We start from the raw sequence: 15,184 nt of genomic DNA on the forward strand, positions 1-15,184 counted from the left end.
GTTTGTAGGTGGCTGTGATGTGGTGCTTACTTAGACAAACATTTTCGCGACAGTAGATCTGGGAAACGATTTGAAAATCGGCAGTAATATGTTTGTGATTGTGTGACGAATCTGGTGACAGAGGCGGCCCACATCGGCAGCTGTTAGGTAAACACAACATACGGAAACCAGTTAGTGTGGAAACCAGTAGGGCTATAACACCGGCAGAAAAGAATAGGAGCCTACACGGTCTTTTCAATGTGGAAGTTAGCTCCTCTTACCCAGTAAAACCCATAAGATAAAATAGATGGCTTTTATCTTTATGTAAACGTATGCTATATCAGCTGTTGAGAGGGATCAACGAACTATGGCTTACCGTCTGTTTGAAGGCAAAAAGCATGCTTCTTCCTACTGGAAGTACAGGATCTCACCATCAGATGAACTAATACGACAGGTGCTTGACTTTCTGGAAAAACGGGTAAGTGCAAGTGGGAAACGTGTGGTAGCCTATTTGGTAAATATAAAATGAACTAGCTTTGTCAGTTGATACAATATCAAAACTAACTTTGCAGCAATGTTGTAATACGTGCTCAATATTTGGCCAGAAAGGACATCCCTTCGAGCTGGCAGTGGATGTTGGTTGCGGCTCAGGACAGGGAACAGTGCTGCTGGCCAAACACTTTGCCTCGGTGGTAGGGACAGACGTTAGTCCTGCCCAGGTGGAAGTGGCGTTGGAGCATGCTAAAGAGCCAAACATCACATATAGGTAAGCATGAACCAGCCAGGAGTCCCAATTACTCTTTAGTTTTAATTCAAGTCTGTAAACGAAGATTTTATGGATTTTACAGAGGAAAATCAACGGATGGCGAAGAAATGTCCCGCCGTACTCTGCCTCTGATTGGCTAGTATTCGAGAGAGAGAGAGAGAGAGAGAGAGAGAGAGAGAGAGAGAGAGAGAGATAGATAGATAGATAGATAGATAGATATTTATTGATCCCAAAAATGGGGAATTACAGTGTTACAGCAGCAAGATATCAGACACATAGCACACATACAGAATATACATTAAATAATAGGATACAAACATGAAATAATAATAGGACAGAATAGAAGAACAAATATTTAACCAATAGCCAATCAGAGGCAGAGTAGGGTGGGACATTCCTTTGCCACCTTGTAAACAGCGAACCTGATTGGCTAAAAGTTGAAAGCGAGGGTTGACAGCCATACAGTTATTAAAAGTGAAGTCATTATGAAATAAATCTTGACATTAAATAAAGATGTCATTGGGAAAAATACCAACATGACGCTTAAAAACAGACTATTATAAAAGGCATTTTTAAATGAAAATTTCAATGGAAAAATAAAAATGATATCCAATGTTCCTTAAAATAAATGATGCAATTATATTCTGTAATAATGAGTTTTGATATTTTCTGTATTATTATTAGATCTATTTCACCTATGAAACCCAACAACCATCTCTTTTTTTTTTTTTCCTATTTTTTTTTTTTATAAAACAATGGATCATTTGAAAAAAATTGCAGGAGGCACTTATTACATCTGGCATCTGCATCAGGCTTTTCTGTTTAAAAGACAACAGTGGTTTGTTGCACTGCACATTAGACTGCAATTTACACATCACATTTAAAAAGTAGCTTGACAATTCAAGAGCTAGTACCTGAAAACCCCCTACATTTGTATTCTTTATACTTTAAGCAGTAGTCAGAAGTTTGACTTGGCTGTTGCTACTGTTCCATCTTTAGACAGTGTGTGGCCGAGGAGCTGCCATTTGCTGACAGCTCGGTGGACTTGGTGACAGCCATGTCTGCCTTCCACTGGTTCGACCGACCACGTTTTCTCCAGGAGGCCCACAGGGTCCTGAAGTCCAATGGCTGCTTGGCTCTGCTCAACTACACCATTAACATGGAGCTCAGCTACCCGGACTGCTGCTCACATACACTCAACCAAGTCTGCAAAGAGGTGCTTACAAGAATGTTCATCTGAGAGAAGTTATTGTGACTGTGCACTGATAGACCCTCCTTAGCTGTATGTACAGAGATAGATGCACGGCAATAAAGCTGTTACTGATAACATTAATGATGGCTCTGTTCATAGGCCTTGTCTACACGTACACGGCTATTTTTTAAAAACGCATAGCTTTTCCTATGCATTTTGGCCTTTCATCCACACACAGAGGATGTTTAAGGTCACTGTAAACAGAACTTTTAAAACACTCCTGCCAGGGTGAAAACTTTTAGAAATGCCGTTTGTCTGTTGTCGTGTAGACAGAGAAAACAGAGTTTTGGGCTTGTAATGTCAGAGTGTGCGCCGTTATCTCTTTTGTTAGGTGTCACAAATGAGCAGACATTTCTCTTAATGGCAGATGTGGCCAAAATAGTGCTGATAACAGGCTTGCTAGCAGGACTTTTTTAACACGTTTTCACATAAATGTAAAGTTACTCTTCATTGTATTGTGGAACGCAGGCATCAGATTTTGCCACGGAGGTCACTGCTGCATAATCCATCACTGCCACGCCACAGACCCTGCCGCCAACACTGCCGGTCTCCGACAAGACCATCGGACTTCTAGTTAGTCGGTAGCCCTCGCCACCTGTTGGCTTGACATGTTCTTGACAGCGCTTCCATTGTGTTTTTGACAGAGGGACAGGCAGAGATTTTTTCTAAACAGTGCATGTGTGGACAGGATTTTTTATTTTTTTTTAGAACAAACAAAGGAAGAACCCCGTTTTTAAAAATACACGTGTACGTGTGGACTGGGTAAGCCATGACAGTGTGACAGTGAGCCAGCATGAATAATAGGCTGCAGGGCCTTAAAACTGCCATCATTCTTTTTTTATTATTTACACCTATGTTCTTCCTACTGCAACATGTCAAAATGTCTGCTGTAAAAAGGGCCTACGATTGAGATGTATTTTTTAAGAAAATTATGTTCATCTTTTTCAACTTTTTCAACTTGTTTTTTCATTCTATAAAAACAATTGAATCACTAATATCAACAGTCCCAGACAAGCATTTCTAAGGTAAATGCATATTTATATATTTACTGTATCTTCTCTTTGCCTCTGCTGGGGTTTTGTACAGGAGTACCAGCATCACCAACTGCTTCATCTGCCTGATCCATAAACTCAAAAGGAGAACACTTTTCCAGTTCTGCTGGTGTAGGGGATATACCGTATAGTGTACTATACTGTCTGCCATCATCATCAGACACATCCTTACATCACACTCTAGTGGATTTTCTGTGCAGAACAATTAATGGCCTTCAATCAGAAATGAACAACAGCACCATCTATTGGATCTCAAACTTTTATTTATAAAGCGCCTTTCATGAATCCCAAGGACACTTTACAAAATTACAGTGGCTATACTAAGGGAGGTTGTAGGCTGTGGTAAACAAGTGGTGTTTCTTTCTCTTCTGTTTTTTTCGAATATCTTCAGGGAGGGTGTTCTGGTGTGGGGAATGGAGAGCAGACCAGCGTCTAAAGACCACAGGTTTCGGGGTGGGGTGTATGGATGGAGGAGGTCGGAGAGGTACAGTGGGGCCAGGGGCATGGAGGGATTTGTAGGTGAGAAGGAGGATTTTATATTTGATGCGGGACTTAATTGGGAGCCAGTGAAGGTGGATGAGGGTTGGGGTGATGTGCTGCCACGTCTTGGTGTGGGTGCGGACCCTGGCGGCAGAGTTTTGGACATACTGGAGCCTGTCTAGGGTTTTGCTGGAGACCCCAGACAGGACTCCATTGCAGTAGTCTAAAAGGGAGGTAATGAAAGCATGTATGAGGGTTTCTGCCACGGAGTCAGAAAGTGATGGCCGGAGTCAGGATACGTTTTTAAGATGAAAAAAGGCAAAACATTGTAGAAATGTGGATTATGAGTTCATTATGAGTCAGACAAAAAACATACACTAACTCTGGATAGATGGTACAAACACACATAGCGTTAAAGCTGTTTTATAGTGAAATGAAAGCAAACACATCAGTGATTAAAACATACGTTATATGTCATGTTATTATTATAGTGATGAACAATCTCATGACTCCCTGTCTCTGGGTTTTACCAGTTTTATGCAGCCTTGCAGCCTTACCGCAGTCCCCACCTTGGTGCCAGCTCTATGGAGTTATACCGGGAGGCCTATGAATCCATCCCTTACCCTGACAAGGACTGGTGAGAGCATGTTTTTGTTTGATCAATTTCAGCAAATTCCCTCTTTTTGGCTTAGGAAAAAAAACATTATTTGGATTCATATGTACATAAATGTGTAGGTACATACTCACTGTTTTTATTAAATATGTATTACAGGCAAGAGTGTGTGTGGGTGAAAAGACCCATGCCTCTGTCCAGCTACATGGGGTTGGTGGAGTCTTTCTCGAGCTATCAGGCTCTGCTGAGAGAGGACCCGCAGAAAGCCACCTCACTCTCCCAGGACATCTGTCAAAGGTAAATGCCTAATGGCAGCACAAATACAGTACAGTATACAGTACACTTGTGTGCATACCACACACTTGACAGTGCTCACTGTAAAAATGATAATAAGCAGTGTAGACCTATGATTTGTATTTATGAATGTCATGTATCTATGTGCTATCAACACATGAAGAAAATGTATTCAGGATATTATTGTTTTATGAAAAAAAATACACATTTTTACATGGATTTCTTTGGCTCCTTAAAACTGCCATATTGGAGATATAAGGTTTTTACCAGTGTCTGACATACTGTATGTTGCCCTAATACTGAATGATGACACACTGCCTCCTCAGGTTGATGTCCGTAATGAGGGTGACCTCTGTGGAGACAGAGGTAATGGTGGCTGTGAAGTATTTTTACCTTCTGGCCTGCAAACCCCAGGAAGCCTGACTACTGCCAGCACAGGAACGTGTGCTACCCCCCCAGTATTTTGTCAACTTTTCTGTGTGAAGGTTTTCTCTTGGACATTTAAATACAGAATGCTAGTGTGTAGTGTGCTAGTTGTTACTTATATAAGCTATGTATATATGCTTAGACTCTCTGTTTTGCATACAAATGTCACATATTTAAAAGGAATAGTTTGACATTTTGGGAAATACTCTTATTTACTTTCTTGTTGAAAGTTAAATGAGAAGAGTGATGCCTCTCTCATAGACATGAGAGTGTATTGATCTTCTGAAATAATTTTTAGCAAGAAAGCTTTCTGAGAATATCAAACTATTGCTTTAAAGTTCAACTAAGGAAAGAGCTGATCAGCTGTTTCTTTAACAAAAACATGCACAAATGTACTGTGCAGATTTCCGGGCGACAGTCGCTCACTCCGTCGGGACTTGGCTTGGGAATCTCTCCATTTAATGCATATCTATAGGGCCCTTCAGCATTTGTGTGTATTTCGGACCTGTGTGTGTAATGTGTGTAATAACAGAGTGAAAAAAAATGAATTTCCCCTCAGGGATTAATAAAGTATGTCTTCTTGTCTTCTCCTCAATATCAGCATCTAGCATTCCTTTTGCCTCTCGTTGGTGCTGCGGTCACTGCAGATTTATGTTTGAATCATTATAGTGATTTGTAAAATACACAGAGGATCTTTGTCTGAAGCTTCCCTGAATGCAGTAGCTACACTTGAATGTTGTAATTGATCTGCTTTATGTGTAAATGGTCATTTTCAAATGACTCACCCATTGTCAACAAAGTGTACAAGTGTAGTATTTGGATATGTTGTTTTTACAAAATACCACTAGAGGGAGACATTTGATTAAAAGTGATTATTGGCACTCTCTACACATGGGACACTATATCATCATATTTACTGACTGACACATACATTATCTGTATGTAAACAAAAATAATATAGTATATTTCAATCACGGCATGTTGTATATGTATTTTCTATGTATAATATACACTAAATTGTCCTGTTTGCTGGAAGACACCAGAGACAGGAAAGCATGCAGTCTCTCCAAAACACATTTAAATGGCCTTTATCTTTGTATTTAGATGATTAGTAGTCCCGCTGACTGATTTATGCGTCTTTACCATTCTCACAGTTGCCGTTAGTCGTGTTTGTGATGCTTGTCACGCCCGTTGTATGTGAACCCCCCGCTGTCTGTTCTCACATCTGTGTGGGAATGCTCTCAGCAACCTTTTTCCACCACTGGAAGATCTGCTGTGACAGAATCCTGCACCTTTTCTTTTTTTTATTTTCTTTATCCACATTCTCACAAACAAAAACATCCCATATGCCCTTACTTGAGATCTGGCTTCTTTCAATTTTAGTCAATGCTGGAGACATTTGTCACAAACCCAGTGCAGCCTTCAGCCTTCAGTTGTGCTATTGGTAGCCGCTGGCATGACTAGAGGCCATGGCCTATGAACAATGCAGGTGTTGTGAGTGGGCATGTTTGTATGGTCTGCACCTGGTAGCACAGTGGCTTTTGGCCTTGGGCTATTACGGTTTCCAACTCCTCCCCCCCCCCCCGCTGTAAAGCTTTTAGTCATACCACACAATTCTGTGTGTGTGTGTATGTGTGTGGTAAGTATCATCATCATTGACAGTATCATTGATCAAAAACGGTAAATTTGTGTTAGTAGCTATCACAATGTTTATTATCTGTTTGATTCTTGATTTGTGCAGTGCAGTGCACCATATTGGAATAAAAGAGCAAAAGTTCTGTCCGTCACTGATAACCATGAAGCAACTTCCTGACTGGACAAACCCTCGAATATTGCAACGAAATATTCCACATTAGTAGAGTTTACTTACTACTTTTTACAGTGATGGGCTAAAACATCTTTATCATAACTATTATCCCAATCCTAGTAAATTATAATTCATGTTTTAAGAAATGTAAAGTTACAAATCTTAAAAAGTTAAAAATCATTTTAAATGCACTACATGGTGAGTGATTCATCGCAAATGGATAGTGAGGTTTTATGCAGCTCCAAGTTTATATTTGAAAAAACATGGCACTATGGTGAATCCAAGCCTTCCCCTCTGTCTATCTGTTGTTGCAGCTGTATGAGCACAATGTTCCCTCAGATCTAGAAACATTGTGCTATTGTCTGGAAGATCATTGATGGAAAAACATTCCCTTCCCACCCTGTGAAATCAGATCTTTTTTCACCACAGGCTCAGCTTGAAGTCATATGTTTTTATATATCTGTTTGATGAAATTTCTCTTGTCATGCTATGATCCTCCCTTCTATAATACAGCGTTTCAGTGTCTGTCACAGATTTCACTTTTATACACACGACGTACACAAAAAACATTGGTCATCAACGTTGTAGGTTTATAGAGTAGTATATGTATTTGCAATGTTATAAAAGGAAATATTGACGCACACCAAGGGTTGAGGTGGTGATCACTGGATGTAGACCTGAAAGTCAGAAAAAAGTGTTGCACACTCCGGCTCCATATGCGTTTTTTCTTTTTTATTTTGATGACGTTAAGTCATCATGAATCGAGAATTTATAAAAGCGATAATTCACACACAACTCGAAGTCCACCACAAAGAACTATCAAACAAAACTACGTTCCAGCACTTTTGAATACAGCATTTTTGAATACACAAATATGAGTTAAAACTCATTTGTATACTCATTTGTATTAGTCAGGAGAAAACGTCCTTCCTCTTCCCATATTCAAATCAAACAGAGGTTATTAGTTCTCCGTGTGTCTTAGTGTGTGTGTGTATTTGTCTGAGAGAGAGAGAGAGAGAGAGAGAGAGAGAGAGAGAGAGAGAGAGAGAGAGACACACAGAGAGAGAGAGAGAGAGAGAGAGAGCGAGTGAGAGAGCTTACATCGTTTTTCTTTGTGACAAAAGACAAATGCACTATGCCTATTTATATCAATGATTCTATGAGATTCCTGAGATAGTGACTCACACTTTCAGTCTGTCTGTCCTGTTGTGTTGGAATACTGCAGAGTGAGTTGGACTGACTTCAGAGCTGTTCTGTCAAACAGTGAGCATGTCTGGTGTGTCTGCTGGACAGATGTTTCCATCTCAGCATCCAAAGTGCTGTGTAACCAAGGGGGTAAGCGAGCATCTGGAAAGCGTACCTCCTATGGGGAGATTCTGAGGCTATCAAGCCATCACCCGCCGTTAGCATTCCATTGACTGCCATTCATTTTGGCGCCACTTTGACAGCGAACGACTTTACATCTGAAGTGTTTAAAGACTTTATTTGTCCATTGTTTATTTCTAAAGAAACACGACAATGTATAAAAGGCTCCATTACCTTGTACCTCACGTTATGGCTCCGTAGCAGACGTTTTTATAAAAATAGGCTAACGATTGGGTCATAACCACGCTACTTGCTGTCGCATAGTAGAGGAATTACCGTATAGTCAGGAGAAGCTTGCAGGCAGTTTCGACTTACATTAGCTGTTTAAGTTTAATTACTAATGTTAACTAGCATTTTAGTTAGCAATAATTAGCCTGTGCCAATGTTATCTCCTTACATATACCTACGCTCTCCGTCTCTGCAAGATTGGGAATGATTGAGATTTCTCTTGGCACAGCTACCAGAAGACTTCCAACTTTCAGACAGGTTGCTCACATCACGTCTTCAAGCTCAGTTGGAGGCTGCGCAGTAACGCTCAGTCATCACCAGAAAAGTGCTTCTAATATCCTTCACTGGTCTCCGTCAAAGTCTAAGGCGTCACTGTGTCTATTTCTTTCACTATCATTTTCTTGCATTAAAAAATCACATATTGTATGAATTTTCAATTGAAATGTTTTCACTTTTTGGAGTGTACTGATTCCATAACAAGGTAACACAAGTTAGTGGTGGTGGTGGTGGGGAGACATTCCTCCCATGGTTCAATAGATGAGTTATGTGCATTGAGCCTGTGACTGAGGACAGTGCGACAATCTATTGCCATCAATTTTTCTTCTGTCAGTGCCCTATTGCTATCAAGTTAAACACTCTATTTCTGAGTCTCAGCTAGGAAATTGCCATCCATTGGGACCCTAAGAGAAAATAACTGTTAGGAGCCACTCATCTAGTGTCTGTCCTGCAATGTGTCAGGGGCTGGATATGTCTTTTTCTGAAATGACAAATTGGCGCATGTGACGTTAACCTGAAACACTAAACTAAGATGCTTCTCAGAAGCAACTGCTGCAGTCAATTTCACTCAAATTTGATTTAAATTGTGACATATTTTGCATAACTTAGTGTAAAAAAACAGCGGTATGCCGGTGTTTGTTTGGCCATTATTTTGAATATTGTGCTCTGCTTGCACATAAGTAGTAAGTTCTTATTTTCAATTCATTTCAAATAGAGTACAGAGTCTTCTTTTTTTATTTTTACAGCTTATAGCAAAAGTACAGCAGAAAGCGAACACACAGCATAAAACAGGATGTATTATCATGACCTGTGCATTAGTCATGTTGCTGTAGAGAAGTTTTTTTTTTCCTTTAAACTGAGTAGACACTCACATCTGGGTCATGTGGTCCAGCACGGAGAGCAAAGCCCCCGGTGTAACACTTTGTTTTGACATGATTAAGATTAGAGCCACCGGGGCTACTGTCACTGCAGTCACAGTCACAGTCTGATGTGAATGAATTGATGTACATATACAGAGTAACTGGTGGTATAACTAATACATTTAAGGACTGTGGTAAGAGGACTGTGGAAATGATTCGAAGTAGGCATAGGAAAAATCTCAGTTGAGCGAAGACTGAAATATCTCATCATCTTTTAGATGGATTGTCATGAACATTTTTCAGTTCCAGTTCCATGGTGCACAGAGGATAAATCCTACTGCTGTTGGTGAGCCTCTAAGTTTTAATCTAGCGCCGTTATCAGCTCAAACTGTGTTCAATACTTTACTTTAGGACCAAATACCTGAAAAACCAATGACATTCCCATCAGCCTCATCTGCTTTGTTTTAGTAGCCTAATAATTAAAACATGTTAGCATGTTTACAAGCTTAAAGCTAATTCAATAATTTGTTTATGTGCCATCCTTTAGCTACTGTCCATCCAGTATATGTATTAAGCAAAATTAGCTTCTAAATAGATCAGAACAAAACTGAAACAAGTTAATACATAATGATACACTATACCCGTCAATAAATTGAACATCTTTTCTCATGGGTTGCAACCTCCCTCCTCTTTACTGTATGCCTTTCCAGAATGGTTCTTTTGTATTTAACTTTAAACTGTGTGACATTTTTACTCAATTTGATTTCGTCCTCCAAACTATTACAGAGAGTCACCCCACGAACAGAAACACACATGCAGGTATATGATTGTTTTAAATTAAGTTTCCCTCTTCAATCATATATACAGCCCCCCCTCTCTATCCAGGAACATGTGTTACTGTAAAGCAAGTAAGTACACCAAATAGCACGTGCATTGTGAGGAGTGTAAACAACACAACCTCAGATTATTTATTTTTTTCGAGTCACTGATAGGACAATGCATTTTGCATGTCCTGTTCCTGAATCTCAGTCATAGACGGGAGGTGAGACCAATCATTTGCCCACAAGACAACCCAAACCATGGATTGTCCACAACATACTGTAGCAGCAGGAGACAAATCCTAATATTTTTGTATCCGACATACAGACAGCAGATGTTTTTTTTTTGTTTTTTTTTGACTTGAGGTTAACATTTCCAAGTCATTGTTCTGCAGACATCAAAGTTGAAAGCTAAATGAACATTTCAGTTTTCAAAAGCTGTCCAAAATGATAAACAGAAGTCTGAAATTCCTTAAGGTGCATCCGCGTCACTTAATTATCCCCTTTGGAGAGAGAAGCACAACAAACGTTTCTTATCTCCCTCTTTACGCTGTTGTTGAGCTCGAAGACCTTGAAGTGACAGAATGATTTTCTTTCAAAGTGAATGCCTTCATCTTCAGTACTGGATTTTCTCTTTACTGGGTCATTTGAGGAGAGGATGGAAAGTTGATTCCAATTGTTGATATCTTCAATATGTTCAGACAATTGTCCTTCCTGTCCAGAATTCTTGATCTCATCTGGATTTCTGACCTTCTGTTCTTCATCTCTTCCTCCTGACAAGGCTTTACCTCTCCTAACTTAAGGCCGTTTTTTTTTTTTTTTTTTTTATCATTTCATTGTTTGGGTGTTAATCTGATTAATGTTTTTCAATAGAGTTTATTCGGATCTCTACAACACAGTGAAACCACCCGCATAACCACAGATATATGATTTGTCCTCAGCCGGCATCCATTGAATAACAAAAGCAATGTGTTTTGGGTGTAAATAGAAGAGAGTGAACATAACATTGTCACAGGGGCAAAACCTTTGGCATATGAGCTTTGCAGAAAGCCTGATGGCCAACACCTGTCTAAACAGATGTAGATGAAATACACTATATTCATCCGCTCCAAGATTAATAGACTCCTCATTTTAAAAACCTTCATCCAACCAGGCAGGTCAGTCATTAGCATGCTCTTGTTTACAGTGACAGCCCTCATGCCCCTGGGTCCATAACAACTGGCTGAGTGAATCATAGCGTTGTCCAAATACTTTAGGGTGGACTGGGTTTGCTCCAAGAAGCAAATCAGCTGTTCTGTCATACAGTGAGTCTAAGTTTTCCATTTTCCATTGCAAATTGTGCACTTTTCAAGGAGTGTGTGTGTGTGTGTGTGTGTGTGTGTGTGTGTGTGTGTGTGTGTGTGTGCGTGTGTGTGCGTGTGTGTGTGTGTGTGTGTGTGTGTGTGTGTGTGTGTGTGTGTGGTTTCAGCATGTGGATGCTTCTTCCTAAACATTATATTGCTGTAGTTTTAATGTGAATTTTGGAAGATGTTTATTTACTTAATGTTGGGATAATTAGCAAAGCAAACATACATGAATACATAAATAAATTATCAACAATAATGAATAAAATAGTGTAGTATTAAAAAAAGCTTCACAACTGCTGGACAGATTTATTATCTTGAACCCTGTTCAGTGGTTCAGAGTAGCACAATCACAAGGAATAAGGCAGTTTCAGCATACATACTGCTCTTTATTCTGCAAACATGTTCTCTCATCTCTTTGTAGAAAGCTTATTTTTAACTATTTTTTAAGATGGGAAAGGAAACAAATTTGAATCTATTCTGGGCAATGTGCTAATGTAAAGTACTGTATAGGGTTTTGTTTCTACATGTACGTTAGACAGTTAGAGTAATAATTCAAAATAAATAACATAAATATTAATGAATGTTACAACACAACAATAAAACATATCCACTCAGTACCAGCAGGCTTCTTTAGTGACTATGTTAATTTTCATACCTGAACTTGAACTTATGACTGTGTATGACCTTGATATTAACAATCTATGGCAGGGATCTTCAACAGGGGGTCTGGGACCCCTAAGGGGTCCTCAGAGTCATTGCAGGGGGGCCTCCAAATTATTGTTCATTTTTGAACGTTTTTAAAAAAAAATTAAAAAGTCTTAACATGATTCCAACATATTATTAGCTAATATAAATCCCCACTGATGATAGGCTTACTGGCCCATAGGTAAGGTAGTCACTAAGGTAGCACAGATACAGTTCATCGCAAAGGATTTACTGTTCCACATCATGATTTATAAAATAATTTATAAAATCATGCCGACAATTATTAGGCTATTTGAATAGCTTGAATAGCTTAGTATTCTATGCAAAAAAAAAGGTATCTATAAAGGCTTTAGGCTGCCCTAAAAGTTATTGTAGGCCCAGTTTAATATACAACTTCATTTTATACAATATATGTAGTAGGGGGTCCCTGGTCCGTCTCTGTTTCAGTTATGGTATGACCTGAACCTACAAAAACCGACTGGAACTCTTCTTCTGCTCTGCGGAACTGTTTATCTGCCGCCATGTCTACACGGACAACAATACCAAACGGCATTTACTGCACTTCCGTTGCCCATGACACCGGAGCGAAGTTCTGACAGCTTATTCTCCAATCAGTTTATATCCACCCCGAACCCACAAATAATCACTTTTGAAGGTATTTACACTCGGACGTGCCTCCTATAACCTCCGGCTGGAGTTGCAGACAGCGCCTTGAACAGAGGAGGGCGGCTGATTATGGTGTAGCACGGAGCGCTAGCTCTGAGACAGCAGGTACAGCAACGCTCAGTTAACACACAAGCTAACACTGGCTAGCATAGACACTTCATCAAAAAACTCGCTTGCGTTTTCATGAATTAAAACAAGTGACATTTCTTAGTGAACTCAACCACATGTGCTAGGAATAAGCCTGAGCTGAGACATGTTTTAAGCTTGGACATTGTGTCTAGCTAGCTGTGATTAGCGGTGTTAGCGGTTTGTTATTGCGATTGGTTAAGCTAAAAGTACAGTGACAAGGTGGTAACTGTTAACTTCTAAAAGTATTTACAATAGCATTAATCGTTTCTTAATGGATATGCACTGGCTTGTGTCTGAGTATCATACTATGTTAACTGAGTATATGCATTGAGTTATAGCTTTACAATTAAATACAGGCTACACCTTTTTACTGAACAAGTGAACATACTCCATATGCTAACGTTACCAATTTAGGTGTATTCGTGGTTATAGTAATTAGCTAAGCTTGTTGTAACGTTACTATGAAAAAGATGTGTGCCTTTGTGTTAGACCCAGGAGAGTTCGGTGTGATTGAACAACAGGATATTTCATCAATGCGTGCGTGTTTACTTGCTAGTTAGTTGTATCAACCTGTGTTTACATTTCTTTTCTTTTCCAACTATGTTGTCTGCTTGACCTGCATGACCCTGTCCCTACCCCTGCAGCTTATTGACTCACATCCAGGTTGAGTTAGTGAGCAAAACGGGGGTGCAGTGACTGACAGCTGAGGCAGGTGGGCAATGTGTGTCACTGACAGTCAGACTCAGTGACACACATTTTATGGACTCACTGATACCTGAGACCTTCACCGTCAGCTACTGCTGCTCTTCCACACTGAAAACAGAGTGCAGAGATGCCAGTGAACTGCTCCCCTAGAGAGGAAAGGTTAAAAGGCCTCTGCACTACCTACAGAATTGTACAACAGTAAAAGAGCAATAGTAGGCTTTAGCAGAAAACTAGGGGGAAACAGAACATTTTCAAAACAGCAGAAGGTATCAGTGGGACCAACCATTCAAGACTGAATTATATTACATTAAGCGAGTAATGTATGCAGTGGGTCAAGGTTGTTGTTAGGCAGTACGGATGCGGCACCAGGCAAGGTGATTGTCTTTGAAAGTTTAAGTGATTTTAGATGATGACATACTGTATTGTTTGTTTTTAAATTTAAACTCTGATCAGTATTGAATTCTGGAATTCTGGCACTTCTTGTTGACGTTTGAAGTATTTTCAAACAAAACGAGACTAACTCTCCCCTCCCTCCTCTTCATCCCGTCCCCTCCCCCTCGCTTCCGTGCTTCTGCGCACTAACCCCCCAACCCCCACCCCCAAAATCCTTCTTGTCGGTTATTGGCTGGAACGCTGGAACACTGTTTGTTATGTTTGGTGGTGCAGGTTGGCCAGTTTGTTTTTGTTGGCGTTTGTGGAGCCTTGGCTGTCTACAGAGACCGCGTTTTTTTTACAGTGTGTTCAGGGGACAGGCAGCTAGCGGACAGTGAGGAGATGTTTGCTGTATGTGACAAAAAAACGTGTGACATCGCTTAGAGCACCTTTTAACATGACTTTCTAATTTTAAACTTTTGGATGATTACATTTTTAGGTAATTTGACAATTTAATGTAAACAATATTTTTGATACATTATCTTTGCCAGACTAAAGCTGTATCATCTTGATTAAAATACATTTAATCCATTACAGATATTGTTAATTTTACAAATGCATTTACAATAAATGCACAAGAAACTCCCAGGAAATAAGTAAGCAACAGCAAAGGCAGAAACCCACTCAGGCGGTTTGTTGTTGCATGGCATTGGTAGTTACAGGAAGACGTGTTTACAAATGGTAGGGATGCACCGATGCTTCAGCCGGACATTGGAATCGGCCAATGTCCACCCTATTTACTGTCATCGGCCTTTTGGAAAATAAGTTGACATGCGGCGATGGCAGTAGCCAATGTTTATCTGTTTTGCGCTGCCTTTATGTTGTGTTACTTGGTTTGATTTAGGCTACATAAACATTGTTGCGTTTTTGCTTTTAAGCAGAGTTTTGAGCCAAAGCAAACTCCGTGCACAAAAGTGTTTTTTAGCTCCAGTAGAACTAATCTCTGTTTAAACTAACACACCCAAACCGCATATCTCATCAACAT

At 39.8% G+C, this 15,184-nt stretch overlaps 1 protein-coding gene across 1 annotated transcript; it reads left to right on the forward strand.

Annotated features, from left to right (window-relative positions):
* zgc:162780 (uncharacterized protein LOC555377 homolog) lies at positions 1-5,406 on the forward strand. The gene is made up of 6 exons (XM_031291602.2): positions 1-457; positions 585-745; positions 1,745-1,961; positions 4,063-4,166; positions 4,302-4,439; positions 4,763-5,406. The coding sequence occupies exons 1-6, from the start codon at positions 347-349 to the stop codon at positions 4,857-4,859; spliced, it is 828 nt and encodes a 275-aa protein (XP_031147462.1). The 5' UTR covers positions 1-346; the 3' UTR covers positions 4,860-5,406.
* The last annotated feature ends 9,778 nt before the right edge of the window (positions 5,407-15,184 follow it).

The sequence above is a fragment of the Sander lucioperca genome, chromosome 8 (assembly GCF_008315115.2).
Source record: "Sander lucioperca isolate FBNREF2018 chromosome 8, SLUC_FBN_1.2, whole genome shotgun sequence".
NCBI lineage: Eukaryota > Metazoa > Chordata > Actinopteri > Perciformes > Percidae > Sander > Sander lucioperca.